Raw genomic sequence first — 21,772 nt, forward strand, 5'->3', positions numbered from 1 at the left:
ACCGGAAAGACATTCAGTGAAGACTTATAAAGGAATGTAAACTCAAGAAGACATGGCTTAAGATTTTGCCGAGACCTCAGTCAAACAAGACACATAGAAATCCTGATGTCAAACAAGATATTGCATCAGAATTTCTGCATCTTTTTCATTACAAGAATTCATTGAAAGGTGAAAAACATTGTTAGCAATCTTGTGAAGTATTTTTTGTCTCCATAAAATCCATGAAAAACAAATGGTTTCTCACAAAGCAAGGATAGATGGAAACCAGTGGACTCACCAAAACTTAAATTCCTTCCAATGCCTAACGTCATCATGGGGAAAAAGAAAACCGTGGAGTAAGCAAATCAATTTCCAAAATGTTATAGAAATCCTAATTTAAATTTCTATGTGCAAATACAAGGTTTGTTTTTGATTTGAGACCTCACTGCAACCTCTTACTGCATTTATGTATTTCTGGTAGCATAAGAGAAGGGAAATAAAGCTGGTCAAGAAGGGAAGGGATTAGAACACCCCCTTTTCAAAAACTGATACTCTACTAATAGGAACAACCAGGCTATCACAACAGTCATGTCAGTATAGCTGATCATGTCAGCAACTAAGTGGGGTGAAAATAATGGCAGAAAAATGCCATCCAAAAAGACAAGTTCTCTCTTTTCCAGCAGTGGTGTTCCAAATCTGAGTCAGCACACAAGGAGCAGCCATAGCAAGACTGGCATAGTCACTGACACAATGAAAATCTTCAGTCTAAAACCTTGGAACCAGACATGCTGGCCCTCAGTAAACTCATTCCAAAATCAAAGAAGCAAGGAAGGAAGAGGGAATGTGTCTTGATTCCCTTTTCAGTGCCTGTAAGTAAAACCAGGTATTTTACCAAGAGATGCTAAAGACCATTCATTAGTTGCAGACACAACCTCCCCAGTCCAAAATTAGAAAATCCCTTTCAAAATCAGAAAGATAATTATGACCTCTTTTAGTGACCTAAGGTTGTACATTGGAAGAAAGGGAGATCTTTGCTATTACTTCCACTGTAGTCACCTCTTTGCATTGGTTTTGGCCTAATTTTTAAATTTAAAACAAACAAACAAACAAACAAAAAAACCCCACAAAAAATCCAAGTGGCTGAATAGAAATTAATGAAAATATAATTAGAAAAGTGATTTCTCTGTAGATTTAGCCTCCTCATTTCATGATCAGAGAGCAAGAACACAGACAGCAGGTCCAAAAAAATCCCACAGCTCTCCTCAAGGGCTCATCCTTGATCAGGTCATTCCTTTTGCTGTTCATGGTTCAAAAGGGTTTTTTCCCTACTATAATTGGAGTTGTTTGGATAAAATTGAAACTAGCAAACTGTTTCAAACAACACATACGCACAGTTATTTCAATTCCAAATACTTGAACTATTTGATTATGTTTGTGGCCTGTTTTAGCTGGAATTTATGAATATTAGAATAAATAGAGTTTTTTCTTTATTTTTAAAATTAATGTCTGGCTGCTCTTTGTGTAAGAAATATCTCTTTCACCATTAATCATTTGACCACCTCAGACTGAGGCAAATAAATCTATTTTATTCTGTTCTAGACCAAATGAAATTTGGAAGTTTGAGTCAAACCCCTGTCAATGGCTAGGATATATAATCCATCCGAACAAATATTACTCTGAAAATAAATGCAGTACAAAATGCATCTACTGAAAGGCTAATCAAATCCTTGTCCTGAAATTCTAGTTCTTTCAGAGCTTCAGTTAGTGCAGACTGGTGATATTGGATTTCAATATTTCTGGTTCACTGCCTCATTTCTTGAATTACATTGCAAATATCTCAGTTTTCACTCAAGCAGAGCTGCTGCTGACACAGAAAAAATCATTCCTTCTACTCACTGTTTGATAAACATCACCTTGAAATTAACTCAGGACTGTACCAAAAGATGGTCACTGCATTTATATAGGGAATAGTGAGAAAGAGTCTCCAAGCACCAGAATTTAAGAAAAAATAATCAACAAGTAAGCAGCTATGGGAAACTGGACATAGCAATGCAGGTTCATTTCCAGGTAACTGGTGTGAAGAAATTTCATAGCAAAAACATATACTTATGTAGCTTCTAGGACAAACCCATCCCATTTATACCAGAACAATGGCCATGAATAAAAAATACAGATCCCCAAATCCTCAGAGTGCTGAAGCAAAGAAGATCCTGCACTGGGCATTGCACAGTCAGTGGACAGTGTCCCTCCAGTTACTAGTGATTAGTGTTTCCTCTGCCCTGTTTCATTGTCCAAGTATTCCTTCCTCACTTACTTGTACTTTTAACATTCTGCAATTTAAATTCATACACCATATCCCAGAACTGTATTGCCTGAAAAGGGAAAAAAGGGGAGGGCTCTAAAGAAATGACTGGGATCACAGAAGTTGGAAGAAACAAACAAAATATGTCTCAGTATATTTAACAGATGACTTTTCTTAAAGAAGAAGCCCAAGCATCCAGCACAGGCTCTGGGGGTCAGGGTTTTCCTCAGCAATATTAAATGTGGGCATACTGCTTTGTGCCAACACATAGATTTGAATGTATTCATTGTGCCAAGTCTTTACTGAAGACATGCTTGATGATAAAATGCAGAAAACAGACCAGGCCTTCCTGCCACAGGATGAAATGAAAATTTCAGCAGTCACTACTTACCAAGACAGTTGTGGCCATCGTGGGCTAACATGAATCCATCATAGCATGTACACCTGTAGTTGCCTGGAATGTTGATACACTCGTGGACACAACCCCCATTGTAGAAGTCATTTTCACACTCATCGATATCTAAAACACAAGAGGAGGAAAAAGAAGCTTTTGTAAAAAGACAATTCTAACAATACAGAAAAATTTATTCAACTGAGCATGTTTCCTGCAAAAAGCACATCCCTCATCTTTCTTTTAGGCTCATATCACCTACTTCATCCAACACACGGTCAGGGACTGGATATATCAGAGTCATATTTATCTGAAAAGCAAAAGCCAATGTACAGAACACTCCTTCACAAAATAATCACAGTATCATCATAGTAAACAATGGTATGTTGTCAGAAAAGAAAAAGGAACACTTGATTTTGGTACACTTGATATTTAAAATGTAGCTTTTATTTTCTGTCTTCAAAATAATCAAGCAGAGAATGAGTGAAACCTTTGACTTATAACAACTATGTGAAGCATACTATTAATATGGCATGAGGAAAAAGGTATGCCTTTTCTAACAAATAAACTATAACCTTCTATATTAATGCACACCATAAGACCCACAAGAAGTCTGGTATTTTATTCTCAGAAGATACGACAGAGTTGTAATAGAGTTGTTTGGGGTTTTTTCACAATGACCTAAAAGAGTATCATAAAATATGAGAGATGTATTCTGCTTCAATTACAAATAATCCTGTCATGATCTTCCCTTCCTCATACAAAAAAAAAAATCTCTTCACTCATTCTAGAAAATGCAAGCTTTCTTCTTTTTACAAACTGTCTTTTGGCTGGTACATGGAACATCAGTATCACAGTCACTCTTGTGAATAATTTAGTGGTGCACATCAACCAACTAAAAGTACATAAATAATTAAAGATAGCCTCATGGCTTGATAAGGATCAGGTCTAAATTTGTGGTGTGCTCCCAAAACCCACAGCTACTCTCCCTAAGTAAGGCAGCACATGATAAACAGATGATAAACAGAAAATCACCTGTTAGTATATCCCCACCATTACATTTCAAATCTATTTCCCCTCCATCCTTTTTTTTTTTTCCCTTTAAAAAGTACTCCATGAAGTGCTCATGCTCTGTGGTATCATACCCAGATGCAATTCAAAGAGGACAAGATGGTTTGGGGAACACCAGGCTCCTCTGAAGAGCCAGCTCAGACTCAGCCACTCAGTGCTTCCAGCACTCCTGGCCCTTGGATTGAGGATGGCTGGGCTTGTTCCTCCTCACATCAACTGTGAGAGCAGGGACAGGCTTTTCCCAAGCTCTGTTCCATGTCTTCCCCCTCATGTTGGCCTCTCCCAAAAATCTACCTTAAACTCAGAATTCTCCAAGTCTCCGTTCTCCTGCCCCCAACAGCTCAGAAGTCCCCCTTCCACAATCTCCCCAGTAGCTTGAAAAGGGAATTACAGACTTGGCTTTATCTGCAAAACCAATTGGCTATTTCCTAACTCAGCATTTGGCACCACAGCAATACCAGAAATAGGGAGCTGGAGAAAGGATCTTCCAAGCAAAAATACAACCTGCTGCTTAAAGGTAAATTTCCTAGTCCTTAAAGCACTGCTCTTTTTCAGAAGGTTCTCATTCTTTACTAACAATTTCCATCCATGAGTTGTGCAAGTCCCACTCGGCACAGCCTGCAGTGCTCTGCCTTCCAAGCCAGCAAAAAGTTTTCAAAAAAATTTCTGTGATTTTTCTTGAAAACAAGAACCAGCAAGTCAAGTGCTCATTCCAAACAACCTGCAGTGCAGTCTCTGAGAAGCTGCTCTCATCAGGCCACAGCTCCATGTGCCTGGGTGCATATTCCCAAAATGTTACAGTCTGCTTTCCACTCAGCAGAAATTTGCAGCTTCCATAAGTATTCATGAATATTTCCAGAAAGTTCCTGTCATTCCCTACAAGCTACAGGGAACAGGAGCTCTGCAGTAATGCCATGTTTTAACAGGCCAAGTCAATACTCAAAAAGCATCTAACATGATTTTGATGTCAGACATGTCAGGTGTTTGTTTCCCTCAGGACACTCACAAAAAATGGTATCTTCATTTCAAGGTTTGTTCTTAACTTTTATCCAGCAATAAGTCTTCTCAGAAGAGGGAATTCAGAAGGACCTGTTATCACCTCTTATGTTCCTCAGCATCAGAATGCCAAGAGTTGAACAATTAATTCTCTTTTTTTTTGCAAACAATGACTCAAACAGGACTATTTGTTTAAATAAGCAGTGAGAAAGTCTTGAAAAAGGAAAAAAAAACAAAAACAAAACCAAAGAAATGTGAAGCCTTTTGAATTACTGCCCCTCATATAATACTTTTTTCTAAAAGGTTGTACTGTGATGAGGAGCATACAGTGATGATGCACTACAAATACTCAAATTATAGAAAGAGTAATGCAACAGATGCAGAAACCACAAAAAAAGCAAAAGAAACAGATAATTTGCATCTCATTCTCTCAGGAGCTCAAGTCACAATTAATATTGCAAAAGGATTAGAAAATTATTTCTCCCTTTTGCACCCCAATAGCTGTACAAAACTAGAAGTGGAACCAAATATTCTGCCTCATTTTCAGAACCATGTAGTGGAGTTTTTGGTATTTCTTCCCTCCAAAACCCACATAACTATTAAAAAGCTTCACCTGGCAGGTTGACTGGAATTTTTATCTCCAGTATGGCAAGCAAAAAAACCAAGGGGCTAAGACTGGTGAATTTACATTTCCAAAAAAAACCAAAGCAAAAACCCACCAAAAAAAATCCCAGCCCCTCTCTCCCCTGCAAAAAACCCAAACAAAAAAAACCACCAACCAAGAACATCGCACAAAAACATGCACAAAGCCTACAAAGCCCAAATGTTGAAAATTTTTGAGGCTCCAGCTGCCAAGAGAAATGCAAACAATGTGACCACCACTCCATCTTCTCTTTTACCTGGAGGAAGAGATTCTTTAAAGGATGCCTCAGTGTGGAACAACTATAATTTATGGACAGAGTGCTACATCTGACATGCCAGAATACAGCTTCCCTAGTAAGTTTCATACAGAGTAAAAGTAATAGGAGCACATTCAATCACATAAAACCTGCAGGCTTGATCTTAATTTTGTCTATTGTAAACCTCTAATCTTCCAGGGGTCATCTTTGTTCATTTTCTTTTGGTTAGGTCATACCTTTTTATTCTTTTTTTCCCCCCCTGTAATGGATAGAATTGGGTGTTAACCAAAATCTCAACTCTAAATATCTCTGAGAAATTAAGCTTTCCCTGCTAATTTTGTAGCTTCAACTATCCTTAACATTTAGCATTTGGTCACTTAATATTGTCTTTGATCATGAAGGAATTATCATAACAAAAACCAAAATCAAGAGAAAAAAAATAAATGTGGTATCCAGCCATGAAATTGTCATGGATGTAAGTGCATCTACTGATGAGTTTGCAAGGTTTTTCAAAGGGAAACCTGAAGTTTTATCTACCCTGGCAAAACGCTTCCAAAGCTTTCAATTCCTTAAATTCCAGCTGTTCAGATGGGGAGCTCTCGGGGTGTTCAGTGAAGAAATCACCTTACAAGAGAATTGCAGTATTTCCACTCCAAGAGAAATTAATTTCATGTGGTGCTACAATGGCAGGAATCACGGGAGTCTCAGACAAGAATTACATGCACCAAAATGATTAAGAAGGTGTAGAGATACTTTTAGTACTGACACAACTTGCCAAGAACCTATTTGAGCTTAGTGTATTCAAAAGAGACAGCAACTCCCAATCCCAGGGTTGGATGTAAGGACATCCTCAGATGCTAGCAAAATAATTTTGATCATCTTTTTCTGGAACTGGTTTGGAAAAATCTCAAAAATCTACAGCTTGTTTCCAAAGTTTTAAAGTAAAAAATTATCAGGAAAAAAAAAAAGAGGTAAAAAGAAACTTGCTTACTTGGGTGTACTAGTAACTGTACTGGTTCAGCTATTTACCAAGGTGAAAGAGGCTTGGAAACTCCATCCTAATTCTTTCTGGAAAGCAGAGGTGAATTTTTTTCTTACCATCTAGAAGTAACTCTTTGAGCACATCCCTAGGGGACACAGCCATGCTCTGCTGGTGCCCTCCTCAAGGAGCAGTGGTTTTACTTAAAGAACACCCACTCTATGAGACTGCAGTTATGATGCCATGCAAGGACCCAAGAACTTTTTAAGAAACCCCTAGACAAGTATCTGAGAAAATCTGAGGATGTGTTATTGTGAGGATGTGCCATAATTTATAATCCTTGTATTTCAGTTACAGGGAGAGACTCTGAATTTGTCTTGTTCAAGTGACCTTTTCTTTTTAGTCTGATGGGACATCTATTTCCCATATACATAATGGGGTTGATTCTTCTTTTGTTATTAAAGGAGAACCTGACCCTCCCCCAGGATTTGTACAATTTGTGTATTCTGCCACAAAGAGGTGGAAATCTCACAAGGCCACCCTGCAGAGAAGCAGTTCTACAGAAACACATACAAGTATGAAATGTTCAAAATAAAACAAGAATCAAACTCTTCTGCTTCCCATATCACAGTATTTCAGCTGTCTGTTTCAGCAGAGAATGGAAGACACATCAGCATGCAATAACTAATATCCACAAGACAAACCAAACTGTAAAACAGTGAGGAAGTTGCAAAACAGCTGGTTCCCATTTTGGCTAAACATTTTCAGCAGTGTCATGAAATTTACTGTGTGCTAATCATCTTTTCCAAGCAGTAACCAGCTCCCCTAGAATGTGGCACAGAATTTTTGCCAAGAAAGTAAAAAGTCTACCTCCAGAAAAATTCATTCCATTCTTCATTGCATCACTTGTAATTAATTAAGCTCCTGAATGTCCAAAAATCATTCCAACACATGCAACAAACTTTGTCAGCACAGCTACAGACCATCATGGTCACAGCTACTACTGAAATCAAAGCAAATGCCTGCATGGATTTGATGAATTTTGGATGAGTGTCACAGCTAAACTGTCACAAGAAGCCTTATGGCTATTAACGTGCAAAAGGAAGAATGACTGAGGCCTGGAAGTCAACAAGCCAAATTCAGTGTTTAGTGTTGAATTCCACAGATTTCTATAGAAAATGGGAAAGTGTGCACTGACACAATTTTTATCTTGGCATCTGTCAAGACCACAGATCCCAACACTCAGAATGCAACAGAAGATGTTCAAAATGGGCGTGGGACTGAATAAAATCTGTGTCCATTTAAAAGTATCTCTTGACTAGCAATATAAGAGCAAGATCTGGAGCTAATTTAGTAAACAAAAACTTCAATTGACTTTGAAAGGAATAATTTATGTGCTGGGACATTTTAAAATAAATAGCCAAAGAAAGCTGTCTGCCCACATCAACTTCTAATTTAGAGAACCACAAACAAAAGTGATTATGCAGGTATATCATGCAGATGTGGGATATCTCATAAAGAAGCTGGATCCTTTAAATAGCTAGAAAAAGAAATATTAAAATCTTTGTAAGTACACCTTGATGGATGATGCCATGGATTTCTGCAGTATCTAAAGAAAAAATCTTGCCTGTTTATCCACAACTATTATGCAGCAAAGTACACTGCAAGATTCTGGAGGTAATTATTTTTCACTTTTATGGCTTCTCTACTGAGAGCTCTCAAAAATGTTACTGATTCTCTATTGAGTTTTGGTCACTGTTCCTCCTAGGGCTAATGCACTATCCTCCTATCCACAGAAAAATACAGGGAACAAAGGCCCACCCTTAGGTTCTAAATCCTACACAACTAAGAACAGAATCCTACAGAAGGAAGAACTAAGAGTGCAGAAATCTCTTCCTCATTGCACAACTTCAAGCTTGATCTCAGGTGCTTGTGGAAGAAAAGTAACCTTGTAAAATCCAAAGATAAAACAGCCTGAGATGAAATCCCAGTCCTACAAAAGCCACAAGGCTTTTGGGCCACTGGTTTAGTGAAGCCAGGAAGACATTTTCTGGGATTCACAGTTGAGAGATACATGAGACAGGACCAGCACTGCAAGTTTTTGTTCCATTTCCAATTCAGAGGAAACAGCAGCATAGCATTGACATCACCACTTTAAAGGGAATAGGTGGAAATGAAGTTACATGCATACTGACAAGAATTACAAACAAGTTCAAGTCCTGGCTCACATCAGATCAGCATCTTATTCTTCCGCATAATTAGGTTTGAGACTGCAAAAGCCATGAAAATAAGTAAAAATTACAAGGGAATATTTATATATCTCTATATATGTTTGGCAGAGTCTACATTTAATATATTTTCAGCAGATATACATCACACTCTGGACAGCCTGAACCTAAGGCATTTGTATTTCCCATATCAAGTTGCACTTTCCTTAAGAAGGGAATCAGTTTCAGATCTAGAGGCCAGGATAAAAGCTCAAACATAGGTTAAAGATCATTCTGGTAAAGTGCAGGTGAAATTTGCCAGAAGTGCAAATTTCCTCTCTGGGAAACACTCATCCTAAGCAGCAATACTAAACATGTTTGATTCCTACAAAGACTTTAGCATCAGCACATTTCCACACATTTGGAGTCTGCTCTATTCTTCAAATTTGCAAAATCTGACCCATGTATGAAGAACTGAGTGGGCAAATGTTATCAATTATCAATTTCATTCAATATGACCTGATGAAATACCATTTCCATCTGTGTTTTGTGGTATCAGAATTCAGTACCTACTCCAAGTCCAAACTTTATGAGGAAACAATTGAGAAAATATACCAAGACTCATTCAATACTTCTACACCAAAAAATCCCTTCACCTTCAGAGAAAAGTCAATTTTCAAAATCTCTTTCCACAAAAAGCTTGTTAAATCATTTTTTTCTATGAAACAAATTATTTGTTACATCTGGCCCTTCCTGCGATACTTTACTTTTTTGACTCATAAACGTTAACATCTTTATTCTTTAGATGCTGTGACCTTGTAAATGTTACAATCTAATGAATCAGAGGAACACAGAGTGCAGTTTTTACAGCTTTCGAGTTGCCATGATGTTTTCAAGACCCTGGTGCCAAAAAAAACCTGTAAAATTTGATAGCCATTAGGACTTCTCTAAGAGGCAAGGTCAAGGGTGGGCAGGCTGGGAACAGGGTAAATTCAGAACGAGCAGCCGGATGTTTCTCGGTGGAGAAGGAAAAAGAACAGGTACAATACATTGTTTAACATGAGGTTTTTTCAGTGTAAATCCTGCAAGAGCCTTTCCACTATGGGTACTGCCTCTCCCATGTTTTTCCCATTAGTGCATCCACAAAAAAAAAGAAAAAATTCAATTTTACAGCTTCCTTCAAAAATGTCACAAGCCTCTATTTCCCAGTATTAAACCAGCAATAAAATGAAAAGGCCATGCCAGCTTAGTAGACATGATTTGGATACAGTCTGTGGTATTGTTGTGCTGTTTTTCTGGAAACTGTTTTCATCCAGTTTCCAGAAAAGATCAAGTACTCTGCAGCAGTTTTGTTTCCTTGCCTTCTGTGATGGCTAAACACAAAGTTCATCACACTTTATACCTATGTGAAAGAAGTGGGGGAAATGGAATGCAAACTAAACTATGTAAAGGTATGTCCAGCTGGTTAAACAACACACATTTTTTAACAGTGTGAACAGTTTCATATTTAGAATTATCTTGCCTAAAAGCATTTAGAATATGTCTGAAAGACAGATGAGACATCATCACATTTATCACTGCCTGTAGATATGACTTTTTAAATTATCTGTAATTTTTATTTTAATATTATTTTAGTATTATTTCCCTAACCACAATTATTAATTTACCATTTTAAAGAAAGCACAGAGACAGCTATTAATGATCCCTATTTTGCCCTGTGTTTGTGATTTTTTTCCCTATTATTATACTGCATACAGCAAGCATGAATCAAATTTTCAAGTCACACAGAGTACAGATGCCTTACAGGAGTCACCCTCACTAACCGGGGAAAAACAGACACACAAGTCCTTCTCTAAGGAAGTGATGAAGTAATTGAACGAAGTTTATCAGCTGTACAAAATGTAGGTGTGTTCAGTACTTGCTACTTTCCAAGTTTTAGTTAATGATCTTCAAATATTGTGCATCATACAAAGAAAATTAAAGAGTCACATTTAAAGACACGAGCAATGAGACAGCATTGAGCACCCAGTGCTGTAAGCTGACTCTGCTCACACACTGGTAAATGAAACAAGGCAACAGATGATGCAAATCCAAAATTTCTGCAGTAGTTGAATAGTTATAGCTCACATTTTTGGTGAATAACCATCCTATTCTTCATTCATCAATAAGAAATATGGTGCCTGGAGACTCCCTGCCTTACATTTTTCTTAAATTAACCTTCCCTTCCTCCATTTCCTGTCACTGTTCTTTCTCCTGTCCATTTCCCTCCTTATTTAAACTCTTAGTTCAAGGAGTAGAAAGAACATTTTTAGCGGCTGGACACTGATATGCCAATCACACTGACAGCAAGACACAGGAACCTACCCCTTTGATTCCTTCTCTGAGGATGCCTGATGTTCAAGGCAGGTACTCCTGCTTCAGTTCACACTGCCACTGAAAAGTCATCACTGAAGTACAGTGAAGTAAGAAATATGCAAAAATACTGAAAAAAAGGTAGCACATAAACTGAAAGCTGAGATTCTGCGTGCATTTGGTGCCACTTGCCAGCCACCTAAATCCTCTATATGGTGGCATACATAACACCCAGCAGCAGGAATGGGGAGGAAATCAAGTAAGTGATATGGAACACTCTTCAGGACCTTACAGAATTTCTGACTGCTGAATTGTCAAGTCTTCCTACTGCATTAACATTGGGGTTTTACAGAGCTTTTTACCTACACTACTTTTTGGGTGCCTGAAACCTCTGGAGAGCTGGAATCATTTATGGGGGGGAAAAATTAAGCAGAGTTCTTCCCCTAGAGAACATTTTACATTCTATTAATGTATCTGAGTATTACCCCTATGTGACATTTGCCATCTCGACTAGCATGATGGAAATTTACTTGGGACCATTCCAGTTTCATTTATAGTAAATAGATTTATTTTTTTTCTAGATAAACCCAAAATTATTGCAATCCTGCATTCAGCATCTTGAACCCTTCATTAGAGTTTGGAGCAGGTTAACATTTGTCTTAATTGATATTTAAACAGATTGGCTGCAAGTCCTTTGAAGCTCAAGTGAGATACCCAAATAAAGATGGACACCTGCAGAGCACGTAACAGTTTTAGAGTCTGTCTTTATTTAGTAGCTGCCATGCCTGACAAGCTCAAGCAGAGAGGTTTCCTGTTCACAAGCTGTTATGAATGTGAAACATGACATTTGACAGCATTTTTTCCCCACCACTTCTAAATCACAGCCATTTCCACCCCAATTCCCTCTTTTAATGTAATGGGAAATGTTTGATTCTACATCGAATCTTCAAAGTTCTTGGCCATCTAATGGGAGAGTATTTCTGTGTCCTTACTGACACTGCTGGTCTGCATGCATCCTAAAGATAATTGCTTCAGTAAGTCATGGCAGGAGGTTGTTCCTAGATCTTTAAATTCAAATATGCACCTATAAATTTTGAAAAGAATGTTTCAAGTAGTGAAATTAGCTCATTGATACAGATATAATTCTTTTTTTCCCAGACTACAGGCATCTCATTCTCAGATTGTTTATCTCCAATCTTACTCTGCATTTAATTTCTAAATGTCTATCCACTGACCAAGGGAAAAAATCCCAGCCTTCAATTCTGAAGTAAATTTCTGTATTACCTATCAGTGAATCAATATTAGCTTTTCTTTTTTTGTGTGGCCCTTCATGTAGGGGAACAGAAGGTTGCTTCTTGCCCATTTCAGAACAAGTCAGTGGCAGATTATGCACTGACAAATAGAAGATTTCTTGATATCATAGAGCACGTGCTTCCTTAGTCCCTGGCAGACTGACACTTCAGTTTCAGGCTGAAAAATCCAGGACCACAAACAGTATGAGAGGCTACAGAGCAGTGGTTTTCAACCTTTGTGGATATGAGGAACTAGCAGGTTTTCATACTAGCAGAAATGGAAATATTTGTAGAGTAAATTTACATCTTCTGACAGCAGGCTTACCTTTTCAAACCATTTTTTCCCCACCTGTACTTTAGCAGTAGTCCTTGGGCTATTGCAGACTCCTGGCTGAAAACTACCCTTCTGTGCTGGTTAAAAACTTGGGGAACATAATGTAATTTATATCATGCAAGATTTGTAAAATACACGGTTTCCTGTCATCCTGTATCACTTGGTCAAACTTCCTACTCTGTATGAGAGGCACATCCGACATTAATTTTGCCAGCCTACAAAAACTGGCAGGACAGTCCCACCGAAGTAATCTATGAGCAGAGCAGCTCTGCATCTCACTGCTGGTGTGCCCTGCAATGATGGAATCACCTCCTATTTTGCCACCTGTTCCCTGAACACAGACTAATTCCCACCATTCCCCAACAATATCCTTGATGAACTGAAGGCCTCTCAGCATTTTGGTTTGCAGACAGCAGTAAAGAGCATTCTACAAGAAGTGCCACTCTGAGTCCTTCACAGGGATAAAAGCTGTGACTCCTCACCCAGTAAACTCAGCAATAACTTGGTTCATCAAAACACAGATCCATCTTTGGTTTAGAATCATTACACTTGGTTTTGATGTAAATAGTTTTTCTACCTACAGAAGATTTTATCCAATCTAGGAGGGTAGATATGATGGCAAAACAATTGTAAAACACATGGAATGCACTGAAAAATGAGAGTATTGCTCATTCATTAAAACTCAGTGAAAGAGAAGTCCCTCACACTCATGCTAATTAAGACTCCAGAGTACCTCTGGCAAGAGTAATTTATTAATACAAGCATGCTGCCTGATTACCAATATTAATAATTTCACATTACATTTCTTTTTATTCAGGAGACAGTACTGAGGATTTCTTACTTTCCTTCTCTTTTCTGTGGTGTTAAGAAGATTTTTTCGTAAAGAAATATTTCAATGCTCCGGTCTAGATACAGATGCATTATTTGTATTTAGCTTATGTTTTCAGGACAGTGGTGTTAATTTTACTCATGAGTCCCTTGCAGAGCCATGGGTATTTTTAGGCAACAAACAGTAAAATCAGTTGAGATGACCCTAACATTAAGCCATTTACATGGCTCATTTATGTGCTTGATGCATTCACTTCAAAAAGACCTGAGAAGACTAAACCGAATAAAAATCGTCAAATATTTACAATATCTTTTTTAAAACTGAGCTAGTATTGCAAAGAGGCTTAAACTCATTTTTTACACCATCTAGAAGGTACAAAAGTTACTAGGTTTCAAATTTCGTAACAATGCAAGAGTTTAAGATGATCAAGTCACATTTTGTTCCTGTATTGAAAATTTAAGCTTCTAACAGATTTGTGTTTCAGCATCTCACTTTCATTAGGTTTAACCTTACTAAACCTGTGATAATAATGATGATACCCTAAATGTGAGCACTGTCTGAAACAGTTCACAGCTCTAAAAGCTGTCTCCATCAGGACTGTACAAGCACAAAATGTGGAGCTATTTTCAAGATGCCAAAACAGTTGGCAATTTTTCTGCACCACTCAGAATTCTGGCAGAGTCTCTCTCAGCTTCTTAACAACAATTCTGTCTTCACAGCGTGTAAAGTACCTGCCATGCAGTTTTGCTTGGATGTACAGACTGAATGTTTTCCATTTTTTTTGAAAGCATGGACCTGGCCAGTATCAACAAGAAGCCCTAGATGATGTTGTAGTCTATGAATGCAAAAGGGTTGTATTTTCAAACAAATACCACATTGATGAATTTTTTTAATTCCAGCTATTTTATTCCTGAAACAGAGAACCCAATCCTACTGATATGTGCTGACAACTCTAAAATTTTATCCTCAAAGAGAGTTCATCAGTTATGACATAGGCTCTCCTCAATCTCTGAAAAGACTATGCAGAAATTAGTCTTGTCAACCAGAGCCCTGTTTATCACCAGAGAGAAATAATCACAGAGAAAACCTAATAAACAGCAGCAAGCAGCCTTTGGTTTTTGACCTGTGTCCAGCAGGGACATAAATGTACAGATAGTGAACAGTAGCAGGCAACCCACTGGCTTTTCCATCATCATCACCCTTTCCAGACTCTCAAAATATTTCCTGGACTCTTTGACAACTAGAGAAGTAAGCAATACCAGGAACAGGAATTAATGAAGTTACACACTCATCTTTGCTGGACATAAGGTAAGTGAGGGTTAGATGAGGCCAGGCCAAGCTGTACAAACACCAATATCCTGGTGAGGAAAGTCCAGGAAAAGTGCTAAGGATGAAATTTAACATTCAAATCTGAAAAACAGCATTGTTGACCTGTGAATCATCAAATATTTTCATTTATAAGCTGTGTTCACATCTGATGTTTGGACAAGAAACTGAGATAGGGCAAACAGAAGCAAATTTCAGCTTTGCTATAAAATCAGACAATTTGGCTCCAGTGCTCAAATATCCTGTACTAGAAAGCACACACAGCTTCTATTACCACTGTTAAATGACAAAAGGATGAAACTGCAGACACAGGAATAATAACATGGTCATTTGCTGTAAATTGAAGAGTGCTCGTAGTCATAGACTGGAAATCTTCCTTTGGGTATTTTAAGCAATGATATTTGTTCATTATGTTGGGGAGAATGTTTAGTAGAGAGAATCAAAGAATGCCTACAACTTCTGTGCAGTATTCAAATGATAGTCTGCTATTGACAGAACCACAGAAAGCCAAGCTGGACAACTGTGCTGACCTCCTCCCCAGCAGCAGAGGGATAAAAGTTGCTAAGGTTATATAAATAATTGTATAGTCCTATAGACCTATTTCTCATGTAGATAATTTCTTATAACATGCCTTTCACAACAATGTTATTTTATTAAGCAGAGATAAGCAAAATACAGCAATGTCTTGCCTAAAGGCTTGATTAACAACCCAATACACAGTTTGGGTTTGGTTTTGGTTTTTTTTGTTTTGTTTAATTGGACAGTACACCCAACATAAAACTAAAGATTTGAGATGCCACATCTTGACACATTCTTTACAAATTCCACTAGCTTCTTGCTTCTTCCCATCTTTCTAGAGATCCCTGTTATAGCACTGTCTCTGGCGTAAATTCTCAGTATTTCTAAGATAAACAGAAGTCCAGGAGAGAACACATCACAACATCCTTGGTTATCCACTGAAAACAGGGCAGCAAGGCCCGACTAGCTAACTCACCCATAAATAACACAGGACTTCAACCTCAGTAAAAGGCTCAAAAATGAAATAAATAGGGTTATGGGTGTTTATCCACAACAACCAATTTAAGTGTAGTCATCTGAAGTTCAGTCACACATCCAGGTCAAGCTTTTCAAAGTACCTATTAATTTTTCACAACTGACTTGAGACTCTCCTCAATGAAGTCTCATTTCCAGAAAAATGTGCAGGCCCATCACTCTGAAGATGCTCTTAGTTGCCAAGCCAAAACCTCAGGTTTCTAGGGTTTGCCCATGTAGGGAAACACAGTTAAACCACATTAGATGGGAGGCTGCAAAGAGACAGGTGCACACAATGCAGATCCACAACTCTTTCCCGCTGTTCTGAGCATGTTTAATCACCTGTCTACCACTGTGAGTTTTGTAGAACACCTGGAGAAGCAAACATACTTATTTCCTATTCCAATTCCAAAGATGTCATTGAACACAGTGATTTGAATGAAACTTCTGGCTCAGGAGGTCTTTAAGTCTCAAGGTGCATTCTTCCATTTTATGTTTTGTTTTGTAATCTATTGTAAGCATCCACTGTTGGCCACTGTCAAGACTGCACATCAGGCTAGACAGATCTTCACTCAAACTTGGTCTGTCCAACTTACACACTTTTAATATCAAAAGATAAATACACATAGGTAGGGACCAGATTCTTTGCATCCACTGTAAAGACTCCTGATTTTTGCTTTCCTGTATAAATTTAAAAATCTTTGTATATTCCATCAGCACAGGCCATGAAACTAACTGTACAACAAGGAGAAATTCTAAAAAATACTTCAGGGGATTTCCAAAGACCTGATAACTAGGCAAACAAAACTGACATGCAAGAAACTCTGTCCATCACCAGCACAAGTGACTTTTTATGGAATTTTCTCCCAAGAGCATACAGAGGTCTAGCAGAGTTAGCATATAAAGGACTTGAAATTTGTGTTCAGTTTGTGCAAGTACACGATTCAGCCACTGAATTAAAAGCATTGCAAATTAAATAAATGTATGATCACACAGTCCAGCAGTGCTTCCTGAGTAGGATACACTAAGAAAAAAATTAAATTAAAGAATCAAAAACATAAAACTGAGAGTGGAAGGATGAATTTCATCATGATCCAATGATAATATGGCAGCTTAAAAATACCATGTCCTGGTTAAATTCAAAGCACAAGTACAGACTATTCTTCACTAATTTCAATGGAATTTGCATCTCACAGCTACAGGCTCTTTGCCTTCATACATCTCATCCAACTCTGTAGATGCCCACGTCTGTGTCAGAAAGAAGACTCTCTTTTTCAGGACATGACTTATCTGACCTATTTTTGTCTCCAATAATGCAAGGAAAGCTGCATGAAGGAAATTTCTCTTCCCTCAACCGTAAAGGGAAAGCAAAGCAAATGGTTTAAATGGGTTGATCTGCACTACTGAGATCCACCTTTGGAAAGATGAAATCCACCCTCTGTGTTCTTCAGACAGCCCTGAAAAGCACAGGAGCTCTGTTAATACACCAAATGCTCAACAGATAGAGCCAATACAACCTCTCTCCCAATACAACAGACTTGATTTATTCTGAAATGTAGGAGTGCAGAGACCATAATCAAGTGCCTGAGCACAATCTCAATGTCGAACTAAATGAATTACAGCGTGTATTATTAATAGCTGTAAGTGACTGACAAGCATTTGCCTGAGGACAGACAAATGCAGGAAGTTAATGTTTGTATTGATTCACATGTTAGTCTTGTAACTTGTGACCCCAGAAAACTTTTAAAACAAAAGCAGAAACGTGTTTTCAAATTACCACAGGAAAAGTAAAGTAATCCCACCCCCACCAGTCACACAATTTTACAGCCAGCAGACTGCACAAAACCACATGGAGGAGATATTTTTAATTAAGTGCAATATAAGGAAAATAATGGTTACCCATATTCAGTCTAAACAATTATTAGCAAAAGAGTCCTAGTATTTTAAAGTAAGTCATTTAAGAAAGGCTTACTGTTTCAAACATAAGCTGTTTCCTATTATAAAGTAGAGCTTTTAATTAAGATTAGTAAGGCCTAATTCAAGCTATAATTTGGTTCCTTTAGTTAGCAAATGTCTATTAAAACCAAGCAATTAAGGTTAAATTGGGTTGAAGCATTAAAAGCACTCCCTCCTGCTTCAAATACTATAACAGAAAAGACTATGTCAGTGACTAATTCAGACCAGAAGACATGTATTTGTTTCCCTTAAGTTCTTTACTTCCTTGTTGATCATAAAGTTTATTGAAGAAGAATCTCTTGGTAAACTAGGTTTTCAGTGTAACAATATGTTGTTAACAGTGTAAAAAACAAGATATAAAGTATACATTCTGCAGTTTTATATAGTATAAAGTTTGTTCCTATTATGTTTTTTCCTTAATTTTATAAATATCAATAATAAGAATATGCACTAAATTTCCCAGTGGTGTATTTCTGACTTTTGATAGTTGTACTCATACTTGGCATGGTCTTAAGCACAGATGTTGTGTGTGTACTTGACAGATAAAGGTAGAAGTAAACTACAATTTGTACTACTTACATAAATGGACTATTAAATCACTCCCACCTCACCTTCCATTTCCCATTTTTCCCATTTTCTCAGCTTCTTCAAAGACTGACATTCTCCATGCTTGGTCCCAACTTTAAGATCAAGTTATTTTAGCAAGTTCAAGCTTAATGGGGTGAGTAAATCAGAGCTGTATTCCCAAGGGCACATCCCTCTGCCTGGCTGTGCCAGAGACCAGCTCCAGCAGCACCCTCTCCCAGCTCACACTCACACTCCAACCTTCCACCTGCCTTTTGGACTCTTCAGAACTCCCCCAAAGCACTCAAATAAATTACAGTTTTAAAGACAACAGGCTGTCCTTTCCACCAAACAGGAGACCCACAGAAGATGCTGTGTGCAAACAGGGCCACTCAGGTGCTGTCACAGCTACAAACACTGGGGATTTCCTCAGTGAATGGTAGCATTAAGGAAAACATTCCAGAATATGTCCCCACCCCTTGAGCCCAGACTGGCTAACTCAGGCAATTGTATCCTGTAATCCTACTCAGGATAAAGATTGATGTGGAGCAGGCTACAGCAACTGTCTGTTGCTTTCCATACAGACCACCTGAATATTTGTCTTAAAAACAGTTCAAAATTATGACTGGTACCTAATCATAACATCAATATCTATGGACATCACTAAGAGCCTTTCAGCACAAGCAGTGCAGGAATGTATTCTAGGAACTCTCTTTTGGTTTTGTGCAGCAAAGTCCAGTGAAAGAACTGAGAAAAGTGCATTGTAAACTTCTGTATTAACTCAAGGTAAAATGTGTCATTAAGTTAGACTAGAAAATTAATACTAGTGCTGTTGCTCTCCTGAATAGATTTCTGTGCATTTCCTATTTAGAATAAAAGCTAAAGCTTTTGGGTTTTGCTCCATAAGACCACATGTGATACAGTCAACAGGTATTTTTTATAATGCAGTTCTTGCACTTCCCTCAAGATAAATATTTAAAAAAAAAAATATTTCAAAAGAGACAGTGAAAGGATGCATAGTGACAGGAGGATCAAGAAGAAAAGTACCTCTAACATGCACCTAGATGTGATTGTTAATACAAAACCTAAGTGGCAACACCTGAGAGTTTACTCATATCACAAAAATATTTTCCTAGTGAGCAATCATACTAGAAACAATTTGATGGGGCAGTTTCCATTGTTAAAGCTTTTGAGAAAACTGTCTTGTAAAAGTTCTTCCATTCTGAAGTCATAAACTCCTTAAAGGCAAAACTGTGTGTATATAGAATAAGCTGCTGCCATTTTCACAAAATGAAACATTCTCTGCCCAATGAAACAAACTATATCCAATCAAAGTATTTTAGTATTCAGATTTTTGTTTCCAGACAACAGGCTGAGGTTGTCTATTCCTCTCTCATACTCATTCCCTGGCTCACTCCTACAGCAAAGCAGCCACAGGTCAGAGAAATCCTGGCAGCCCTCCCTCCCTCATTCGTTTCTTGTACTCTCAATATGTCTGCGTGCTCCCATCTGAATAGAGGTAAAATCACTTCCTTAGGAATCCAAGCCAAGCAAAAGCCAGAGTACCACTTGTGCCTGCCCTCTAGTAGCCAGATGATGCAGTGAGTGTCCCTCATGGCTCTGGCTTGGTCTGCAGCACAGCCAAAGGAGGCTGCCTTTCCCCAGAGTGCCCATGCACACAAAGCCACCATGAGAGCCCTTGGGAAAATCCCAAGGAAAATCCCAAATTGGGAGCCAGAGTGAACTGTTGAGAGTACCTGCCTTTGCTGAGGGTACTGTACCAAGACCTGCACTAAAGATCAGGTGAACTTCACAACTATGCAAACAAGAATTGGGCTGCTTTAAGAAAAAAGGGTGGGGGGAAAGGAGATGTAAAGAGGAGCTTTGATCCCAAGCATCTTTACAGAGGTTGGAATGCATCAGGAAAAAAGGGAAATATCTAAATAAAGCTGGACTTTGCTGCTTTGTAGTTAGAGAAAAACAGTAGCATGTCTCCAAGTCGTAAGTTTTATGGAAACCTTTTCCAACAAAGTCCTGCAAACAGAAATGTGCAAGAAGAATAAAGGCACAACTCTACTTGGTAGAGACACTGACATCTCTAGAGGTATGAAGTAAGATATCAAATTCCTTCCATGCATGTGCTGCCAAACAATTTAGATGTCCACTACCTAGTCTACTTATTCAGCAAAGCAAATACCCCACTTCCCTCACCCCCTTTTTCCACTACAACAGGGAAACAAAGTTCTCAACATGACCTCTGCTTCCAGATAATGAAATGAGAACAAAGGTACTTCATGCAGTTCCCCTCTTACAACAGCAAGAACTAAAGTGAACAGCAGTAACATCCTCTAGTATTTTCAGCAAAATGTCCAATAAATACCTATATCTGCAGAGGTTCCCCTTCTCTGAAGCACCTTCTGAAGCAGCACCCTTCCCTCCAACAACATTAATAATCACCAAATGGGTATTATGCACTGCTCTTATTTTTTTTTCCCCCTCAGTAAAATTTTTGGTGCTCTCTGAGCACAATGTTAAATGTAGGGACTGGCAGCAGTTCTTGCAAATTAAGGCATGGGAATGATAGCATGAAGCTTAGTAACCTCACCCTGAGAGAGTAAACGAAAACTGGCTTTTATATTCTCTGAGATAACAGCTCATCTGCTTAACAAATTGATTGCAAGAATCAGAACAATCTGAAAGTTGTTTATTTAATATTTCTGATTCTTTGATGGCTGTACTGTAAAACATTGTCAGTAGTTGTGAAAGCATGGTCTTGAATTTGATACATTTCTATGGATCCTGCAACACCAAACAAATTACACTAAATTTAGGTCTAAAGCATGTGCAAGACCAAGGTCTTAAATCACCTTTTTCAATGATCCTGATTTTTTAAAATTCCTTGGTTACTGAAAGAAAAGCTGTGACCTTGTACAGGCTACAGAGAAGCAGCATGTAACAAAAAAGTAACAAAAAAATAACTCAGTAGCTACAATTTAATAAAGCACTTAAACAGAGTTACTTTAAAAGGTAACAGTTTCTTAAGATTAAGTACATGCTTGAGTACAGTAATTTCACGAATACAAGCCGCACCAATTTGACTAAGATTTTGCTCCTAAACCGGAAATGCGGCTAATAATCAGGAGCGGCTAATACAACCTCAGAAGTGCCTGCCAGAGTGCTGAGCCGAGCAGCTGCAAAGTCGGCATTTTGCGATTGTTACAAATCGCTACTTTGTTGCACCGCGGGTGGAGCCTGGCTCCGTG

At 38.1% G+C, this 21,772-nt stretch overlaps 1 protein-coding gene across 2 annotated transcripts in view; it reads right to left on the minus strand.

The window, feature by feature from the left end:
- Window positions 1-21,772, minus strand: part of SCUBE1 (signal peptide, CUB domain and EGF like domain containing 1) — a 188,963-nt gene that overhangs the window by 153,346 nt on the left and 13,845 nt on the right. For both annotated transcript variants that reach the window (XM_033057868.1, XM_033057867.1), the window contains exon 3: window positions 2,673-2,801. In XM_033057868.1, coding sequence (XP_032913759.1) covers window positions 2,673-2,801 — 129 coding nt within the window. The remainder of the gene's footprint in view (window positions 1-2,672; window positions 2,802-21,772) is intronic.

This window comes from Catharus ustulatus, chromosome 4 (assembly GCF_009819885.2).
Source record: "Catharus ustulatus isolate bCatUst1 chromosome 4, bCatUst1.pri.v2, whole genome shotgun sequence".
In the NCBI taxonomy this organism is placed as follows: domain Eukaryota; kingdom Metazoa; phylum Chordata; class Aves; order Passeriformes; family Turdidae; genus Catharus; species Catharus ustulatus.